General features: G+C 39.2%; 1 protein-coding gene across 2 annotated transcripts in view; it reads right to left on the bottom strand.

Moving 5' to 3' along the window:
• Positions 1–550: 550 nt before the first annotated feature.
• PLOD2 (procollagen-lysine,2-oxoglutarate 5-dioxygenase 2) overlaps positions 551–9,584 on the bottom strand; it is a 66,451-nt gene continuing 57,417 nt past the window's right edge. For both annotated transcript variants that reach the window (XM_081190185.1, XM_081190186.1), the window contains 6 exons: positions 6,366–6,479; positions 5,938–6,003; positions 4,970–5,074; positions 3,802–3,948; positions 3,023–3,148; positions 551–1,603 (listed from right to left, as the gene is read on the bottom strand). In XM_081190185.1, the coding sequence (XP_081046311.1) occupies positions 1,448–1,603; positions 3,023–3,148; positions 3,802–3,948; positions 4,970–5,074; positions 5,938–6,003; positions 6,366–6,479 (714 nt within the window). In that variant the 3' untranslated portion in view covers positions 551–1,447. The remainder of the gene's footprint in view (positions 1,604–3,022; positions 3,149–3,801; positions 3,949–4,969; positions 5,075–5,937; positions 6,004–6,365; positions 6,480–9,584) is intronic.

The raw sequence follows: 9,584 nt of genomic DNA, 5'->3' as shown, positions 1-9,584 counted from the left end.
GTTTTAATAAATACAGTTCTTTTACAGTAACTCAGCTAGGTGGGCCACCACAGGGTGCTGCTCTACCCCAACAGATCACAGTGTAATGCCAAAAATAACCTCATGGAAACAAAGATCACTTTCACGATCACACAGAGATGTTTGAGTTTCATAACTTGCAGCGTAAATCTTATTAAAAGAGGCCAGTCATTTGGTAGAGTTCACATTTAAAGGAATCTGGCCAGAGCTGAGAATCCACTAAACCAGTACTCTTTTGCAGTCTTTAGGAAATGGTAGAGTAGGAAACAACCAAGCTGCCCTGAAAAGTAGGTTAGGTTTCTTCTTACTGTAGCTTTCAGCAAGCTAGACTATTGCATCTTTTCCACAGTGGTGGCTTCTGATGTGGGGGATGCAAGACAAACAGCTTTTCTGAAAAGTAAAACGTTTGTTAAGATGTAAAACATTTGTCAATTTACCGAACACACTCCAAAATGTAATAAAAGCTATCATACTCTGCTTATAAAACAGAAACCAAACACTGCATATTTTTAAAAGCAGACACACCAAAAACTTTTCTTAATTTAAGACTTCTTTATTTTCCATAAAACTTAGAAAATCTGTGCATTTTAGCACCTCAGGTTTCATGCTTCAACATTCTTTTTTTCAAGTGTAACCTTTAAATTACAAACAGTAGGCACAGCAGGAATAATTTTAAACTTAAAAACCCTTAAAAAACAAAGGCAAGTCAAAACCCTGCACGTTTTATAAAAGAGCAACTTCAACTTCTTGATCTCCTGATACAAAATTCAAGTAAGAGTAGACAAATTTGGTTTCCCAAGACATCTTGGTATTAGAAAGTTTGCAAAAAGAGAGCTTGGATTTCCAGCACTGAACTGATGAAAAAAAAGTTGCAGAATAGTTCCCAGCCTGATCAAAGGACACTTGGTGAGAAGAAAAGATTTCCAAGTTGAGGATTTCTTCTTTTAAAGGCTTTTTTTAAAAAGTACCCATATGTGTATTTTTACCAATGCTTTGCATTTATCTATCATTCACTTCTTTCTTAGAAGAACATTCATAGATAGCTGGATATGCAAATATTTCTTTCTTTAATCAAGATATGTACAAAAGACATATTCATAATGTTATTGTAATGGATGGAAAACCCACGTGAAAAGTTTTATAGATCATTGGCATCAATGATTTTCCCCTTTCCTTTTAGACTCCCTTTTCACAAGGGAGCGAAATTATAATTATTTAACTTTGCAACTCAAGGCTCAGATCAGATGCTTGAAGGTTTATATTATTTTTTTAAGAGTTTGGGTTTCTTTTCCTGCTCATTCTTTTAGCCCAAAGCAAAGCAGCAATCTAGAAGAAGTTTCTTTTGTCACCATCTTCTGGGAGTAGAACTATAAATAAGAGTTTGTCATAGATTGCCAAACGTTGTCTGTAACAGGCCAGGGAAATAAGATTAAGGGTCAATAAATGATACTGCGATGTATCTTGTTCCTTTCAAAATGGGAAGTCCTTCATGTAAATGGGTAAGTCTTCCTGGATGCATGAAACTCCATCCTTTCCTGGGTGATTCTATGGAGCAGTTGTACCTCAGAAATTTGCATCCACCTCCCTATAAAAAATCAGAAACAAAAGTCTTTAAATCACCATCTGGCAGAAATCAATAGACACTGGGAGGGTTTTTTGGTATAAAGCCCAAGACAATAATCAGAAGTACAATCAATCCCAAGTGTATTAATTTACACCAGGAATATACTGCATTTGAACAATAACACACCTTAGCATTTCCCCATTCTAATTCATATATAGGTCAACATCATTGTGGAAATTGCATGATAGATGATATCATGTTTGCATCAAATACTAAGTCAAACCATGCCTTAACATCTGTGATCCAGGAGCAAAGGTTGCAGCTACTACTACTCACCTGATCCTGAAGTTGTTCCACCCAGGCATAAGCCATGGTTTGGCTTAGTGTTGCATTCAAACCTGGGTGTGTAGTTTATCTATCCCAGAAAACCCTCAAGCAGTTAACCAAGAACAAACTTGGGTTACAACTCATGGTTTGTCCGGAGTGAAACTAATCATGAGCCCGGCTTTGGATGTAGCACTAACACAAACTATGACTTAGTGCTGGATAGCACAGCAGCAGCAGCAGCAGCTGTGATCTGCATGCCAAGAATCAACACATGTGCTTGTTTGTGCTAAGCCAGGCTTCCTCAACCTCAGTCCTCCAGATGTTTTTGGCCTACAACTCCCATGGTCCCTAGCTAGCAGGACCAGTGGTCAGGGATGATGGGAATTGTAATCTCAAAACATCTGGAGGGCCGAGGCTGAGGAAGCCTGTGCTAAGCCATTGTTTGGTTTAGCGTTACATGCCAACCAGGTCAATAGCTTTTCTAGTCTAGGCATCAGTAGTGGGAGGTCGCTAGGCCTACTCCATCCCTTCAAATGCTGTATCTGAAATCATGTAACAACCTAGAGGAAAAAGATTGGAGGGGGTGGTTTCCAAGGCAACAAGTCATACCACTTGGAGAGACAAGGGAACTTTGCCTCTATTCCTTAAACTACCCTGTGCTAAACTGAGGGATGTGGTATCTACTTTGTTTTTACTGCTGCCGTGTGCCAGCTACTGCAAATCATTCTGCAATCTACCTTCTGCTGGCCACTGTCTTAAACTATTTGTAACATGATCCTTCAAGAAAGCATTTTTTTTTTTTGGTGAGGGATCTTCTCCATCTCCTCCTCCAACAAGACACTCCTCAGAGGAAAATATTTCACCAGCCATACAAAATAATCCTATCACTGATTTCAATACTGAATACAGCTGTCTGCTTAAACTGCCGTATCACCGCAGCTTGATGCAATTATACTGTCACTGAAAGAAATGCTGTTCTAATACTTTAAAAGAACCAAGAATTATCATTGTGGTGTCATTTTCTTATTTGGGACTTCTAAGCAAGCTTAGTGGGAAATGAGTCAGAGAAGTTGAAAGTCATTGCTGGAATAAACAGATTTGCTCCAAACATACTTCAAAATCTCTTCCCACTTTGTTGAGAGCTATGTTGATAGTAAATGTTGAGGCGTCGTGATGAGGTCTGAGGGAACGTTGTCTCTCAGTAGTGTATTTCACAACAAAATTCAGCAAGGCATGGCCCTATAAAGAAATAACAGGACAGTTAAGAAAGGATAGCTCATGGGAATCCCTCAAGCCTACTCCCTGTGATAATAAATATCTGTGATTTACTGTCATGGATCTCCTCCCACCCACTGTTTATAATAACTCCTTCACTTCCAGATGTCCTTAACTTTTGTCTCTCTCTTCCTTTTTTAAAGATTCTGAGCCTGCAGACACAGAGTTCACCTAGCACATACTTCATAGGAAACTACTGATAAATGGAATAAATAATACTTAGCGTCTAATTTTGGCTCCTGAACATAAGAAGAGCCTACTGGATCAGGCCAACAGCTCATCCTAGTCCAGCATCCTTTTTTCATAGCCGCTAACCTGATGCCTGTGTGAAACCTGCACACAGGACTCAAGCAAAAGAGTTCTCTCCTCTCCTGTACTTTTCAGAAATTAAATAATTTGCATGGTGCAGAAGCTGAAGTAGGGATAGGAGAGGCATGAATAGCTCTCCTAGTCTCTGCAATGCCCCCTCATGTTGCTTGAATGTTCTTGGTGCATCCACATTGGCAGAAGGACCTGTGGGGTGGACATACTGGGTCTGTCATGACTACTCTGTGTTTGGGTACTGCACCTGAGCTTGAGCCTTTAAGTCTTACTTTTTAATAACCATTTTAACCTACCTTTGTATAGTAGCCGGCAAACACTTTTAGTGTTACAGGCGCTATGTATTCTCTAATGAAATGTAGCCACACGCTTTCCAGCCCAATTTGTTTCATGTGAATGTCATCAGTTGGAACGTTTTCATATCCTCCAGAAATGCGGCTGTCCTAAAACAAGACATCACAGAGATGTTCAGATACATAGGGCATAAAGTTATGTTTTCAAATCATATGGGACACTTTGTAAAGTAGCACATGCCTGTCTAATTCTAAAGCTTTCATACTCCGGTACCTTGAGACACATCCCAGTGAACAAATATACTCGTCGTATGGCTTAGTTTATGGGACCAAAATGGCACTCTCTTCTTCCATCCAATGTATTGTGTAAGGAATTGGTACAACAATACATTGTTTTGTTCACCAGATAATTCAGTGGTGGCTGAATGCATCAATAGATGTTTCATTTATAAAAAAAACAGCACTTGAAACTACAGCTGATTATTAAAACCATCTTAGATTAATGAAAAGGAGCTTTTTAATATACAGAAAGTGCAAACTGCCTTACAGTGTTGAAGAAAATAGTAAAGATGTCCTTTCTTTTATCATTTGTTATAGTAACATAACTAGACCCACCCTGGGACCTCATGCTGAAGACTAAGTAAGAAACCTAATAAATAAAAAAATCACAATCTAACCCTTTATCAAATTTACAAAGTCAAAATGTCATATGGATTTGGATCTAAAGCTAATTGTGTACTTTGAAGTAGATGTATTATGAATGGACTTGTAACAAAAATAACACTGTATCTCCATTATTTCCATAATACTGTCAGCATTGCATTGTGCTTGGTATTTTTTCCACAAATAAAAATAGTGACATAAAAGCAAAAGTGGTTTTTTTATAAGGTAGCCCAAAACTCTTAATATCACTGATTGAGCCCTAAGCTTCATTTGCCAATCTAAAATTATTTTTTCAGTCCTGATGGAAACATTGGGCACTATCCTGTCCCAACGAACTCCCCCTTAGATGAGTGTATGTGTGTACCTGCAATGACAGTCCCATGGGTGCCTCCCACAGGGGACATCTGCATGTGCATTGTGCTCACCTTTTGTCAGCGGCCCATGCTTTATTTTCAAAAACACCCATATAAAAAATAAATTAAAAGAAGTTTCCAACTATTATGCTTACATGGTGTTTTCCACCTGACCAACGTCCATAATGTTCCATCTCCTGGACCAGTTCATCACAGGCTGTCTCAGAAAATATGGGGAACCAAAACACATCCGGACATGGCTATAGGTGGGAAACATAAACCTGTGTGTTAGCATTTTGTGCTCCTTTGTGTGCCAGATAAAGCTGTTGCGTAGCTTATGCTTTACATCTCTGAATCTAAGGTGGAGGAGGGCTGCAGGAATACTTGGTCCATCACTACAGCAACTAGTCTCACCCCTTTGATTTTGTTTTGTTTCTTAAATGTCATTTCTTGTCTTTTAGGTTGTGGATACAAGAGTTATGCAGCAGTTGCTCTGCATCATGCACTTGGCCAGCTACGTAAGAGAAAACACAGCGAAATCTCTAATTATCTGAAAGGAGAAACCATTTCAGTGGCTGTTTGGGTCAGTCACTGTAGAGCAGTTTCCTCTCATGTGCCCACAAATACCCACAGCAGAAGGTTACATTTGTACTGATCTACCCAGTGTTCCCATATTTGAGGAAAGGAACATTTTCGGCTGTGGTGATTTGGTTTCCCTAGCAGGACTGGCACTACAATGTAGTGAAGAACAGCTGCCCAGGCTTCCAGCAAGCCCATTTCTCCAAGCTTATGGGACTCTTGATGCTAACCTGCTGATTCTTCCCACATACACATGAGAGAGAGAGCACAAATTAGCATGGCATGGAAAGCCAAGTCTGTTGAAGAAGAAATGGTTTTTCAGTGTCAAAGCAGAGAAGTATTGGGCCACCCCAACCCCAGGTGGTTTCCATTATTAGTGGTGCTGCTGCCAAGTTTCAGGTGGGTGTGGGAGTTACAGAAACACATACAGAGCCCATAAATAATTAGCTCACTCCAATCCAAGTTAAAACCCATTTGTATTTTAGTTCAGCTCATCAATGAAGTTCAGTCCCTTTGTGAGTCCCCAAATAGTGGTTTTCCTTACCTGTTCTACTATGTGCTCAGTGAAAATTTTTGAATAGTTGGGGTTTATGTAGGTTTCCTTCCAATCCTGAGAACAAAGATTTGTTTGTTAGATTAAAAATAGAGAGAGAGAACAACCCACACAGAAGTGCTTAGAATGTAGGGTTTCAGCAAAGGATAGTCCTACTCAAAGCAGACTCACGAAAATTGATGAACATGACAAACTTTGTTCCATTTCAGTGGGTTGGGTCTGAGTAGGGCTTAGCTGGATACAACCCATAGGATTATTATTTTTCAAATTGAGCAATGAAGGTTAATGTTGAAAAATTAAATGGATTAAGATCCCCATGTAAGAAAGCATTTTGTGATTTGTTTGCTCACAAAAGAAAGAGGTTATGGGGGGGGGTTTAAAGAGAGGAAAATAATTATATTGCATTCTTTGATACATACCACTGGATTTTCAAAGATCTGCCAAAGATCATTGTTGTAGTGAGATATATTGTAGTTGGCAGTTGATAGAAGTCTTCCAAATTCATGTCTGTTAGTGATGTACATAAAGACACCCTACCACCAGACAAAAAACATCCTTATGTTAGTTTACATTTAATATTTAGAAATACAGAAGAAACTATATTATCCAGTCTATATTAATACTCATCACCCAAACTCACTATCATCCCCATTCTGAATATACAAACTACAGTCCTCTTTATCTGAAATTCTAACTAAGCTGTACTGCCAACTGACCAGATATAGTCAGTAAACAAAGCATGGATTCTGATATGGGCTGAGGTGATTAGTTTCTTTTCTACATGCAGTCCATGCATACAGAGCATTCCCAATTCATGAAAATGTAGGGAGGAGAAGCCCTGAACAATCCATACCTGTATCAGAGACCCACACACAGCAATCTCGGTTATGTTCTTAATATCTATACATTTATATAACTGATGATGAGTGACCAGATTAATTTATGAAGGAAAAGTGGGTATATTTCCGTCTACACATTTTTATGTAGTTGTCTTACATCCTAAATATTTAACTAATATTGATCTGTTGAATTCAGGTAAAGACATGAATAGGGAAGCAAGTGTCAGAGCTCTATAGAGTGCCAATTTCAGCCCATTTCCTACCAGATCCTTTGACGAGTTGACCTGTAATGAAAATGTTCCCCTTCAAATAGTTATTTTGATGAATATGATGAAAACAACAAACCACTGTGCAATGCTTGAAGAAGGATGAAAAGCAAAATGAGCTGGAACAGTAGCAAAAGCCACATGATCCTTGTAGGACCGATTAACTTCATATTAAATTGAACAAATCAAATTAAGTAAATGGGTATGTTGTTTTCCTTTTCAATATAAACAGGCCCACATTTTCAAACTGATCAAAGATACTGTTGCGTTTGTCACAGCCCAATTGCTTGCCATTTTGAATAATGGTGCTTCAAGACATTTGCTGTTTCTGACACTTGTGGTTTTGTGAATGGCCAGCATGCTGGTCACCTACAAGCCAGACATCAGCCACACCAGTCCTCATGTTGATGATGATCTCTGTCCAAGCAGGCTAGTAGGACCAGCTAGGGGCAGCACCAACTGAACAAAATATGTAATAGTAACTTCAAACCTACATGGCAATACAGGCCTATCCTATAATGAGGTACTTCCTGGTTTGCTTCTGGGTCTGTGGCTACTGTCTCTAAGGAAGCAGATGTCTATGAGTTTCCTCAGTGATCAGGATAGGGCAGCCTTTCAGACCTGGAGCTGCTGTGATGGCATTCCAAAACGTCTGAAGGCTACCAGGTAGACATAACAAATTCTGTCGCAGACCATGTTGTATAAGTAGTGAGGCAGATACACTATCTCAAGTACATAAGGGTTGGGTTTAAGTCTTTTGGGGGGATTTTTTTTTTAATGTTGTAATGTTCTTTTTTAAAACACGAACATAATAAACATGTACTCAACCCATGGCTCTTATTAAACAATAAATACGAAAAGCTGAATCCAAAAAGCTCTGCCAAAAACAGTTAAGTGATGATTATGTAACACTTCCCTCTGCTACAAAAATACACCACACCACTGTCCAGTTTTATGCTCCATTACTTCCAATGGAGTTGTGTCAGCATAGAACTGTAGAAATACAGTGGTAAAGCATGCTTTTGACAGTGGGTGTATTTAAAACCATGTCACTGCGTTAAAGACATAATTTCTCATGAGAAGTGTAGGGAAACCACAGTATGTTCTGTTTTTACAGCATGGGCGAGCTTCAGTTTTAATCATAACAAGATATTGAAAAATGTGCATTAGGGGAACAGGGAACAGCAAGCAACCCTTATTAAGCAATGGATTTTCTGGTTCCTACAGCTACAATGGATAACAGAGTGTGGGTAACTTTGTCTCAACAACAAAAAGCCATTGAATTACGGTACATCCAGTTTTAACTAGAAAGAGCCCATTAAATTGTATGCAACTGTATGCAGTTTATGAATGACTGTTTGGTTCTTGACTTCAAGACTATTTTGCATTATATTTTATATTTTATTATTTTTTCTACTCTTCCATAAAAAATTTCATTCTGAAATTTGACTTTATTATGCTGCTAGCAGCTGTGGCTTCTTCTATTTGCTAATGGTGGGATTACCTCTCGAATGATGTGGAGTGGCCCCAGGCATAGATTCATCCATTTATTAATTAATAGGGTCACATAATTTGGGTTCTACCAGCTGATTGTAAGGCTTCAGGGAATGAAAGAGTTTCCTGCAATTAATCCTCTCCCTGCAGCCTCCCTTCCCCTCTAAATCTGGGTTAAGAGTCCCTCTGGGGTTTTTGGAAAGTGGGACAGCGTGGGAAGGGAATTTCCAAAAATCCTTTCCCTCTCAATTCTGCCAGCAGAAGCTTTACTGTCAACTGAGTGAAACCCATTGGATGCAGCCTTTTGACATTCAAAACAACTGAAAGTGATATAGCTAAATGAAAGACAAAGAAAGTTCAAAAATGAAATCTTCAATCTCCATTAGTCTCAATGGAACATGAGCAGATGCCCGCAATGAAATTAATGGAGATTGAATCTTAGAAACAATGGTCAATGCTAAAATGAGTTGCTACTTAAGACGATACCACAAAATTTGTGATTCTCACATGTACTGTATATAACTAGGAAGCAGGGACTTGTAGCACAAGAATGATTTGCATTAAAAGAATGAGGATAGGTTGATTTTTGGTGATTATACCACATCAGAATTTTGTACACTAGCATATTGGTTTACAAACTCAACAATGTGGAAAACGTGCTACTGTTTGGGCTGAAACTTGCCCTCCTGCATGCCGAAGGCATCTTCTGCTCACTATTTTACGTGAAACACAGAAGAAGCAAAAAAGCATGTTCTTCCATTTGGACAAAAGGCTTCACAAGGCTTTGGGCAACCTCCTATGCAAGCATAATAATGAAAACTGCCGATCAGCAGTGGTCACTGGAGTGGTGGCACTTACCTGACCTCCTGACAGCCCCATTGCTGGGGCATGCCACGGAGTAGGGACAAGGCAGAGGTGAAGTTGGTTTGGTGCAACCCACCAGGCAGAGAGTGCTAGATTGGCTTTGCCAGTATGTCTGCATCACAACGGCCTTTCCTTTCCTAATACACTGTAGCGATGTGGGTGACAGGAGGTCAGG

Source organism: Podarcis bocagei (assembly GCF_964188305.1).
Source record: "Podarcis bocagei genome assembly, chromosome: 4".
In the NCBI taxonomy this organism is placed as follows: domain Eukaryota; kingdom Metazoa; phylum Chordata; class Lepidosauria; order Squamata; family Lacertidae; genus Podarcis; species Podarcis bocagei.
This window is presented reverse-complemented; position numbering and strand designations above follow the sequence as displayed.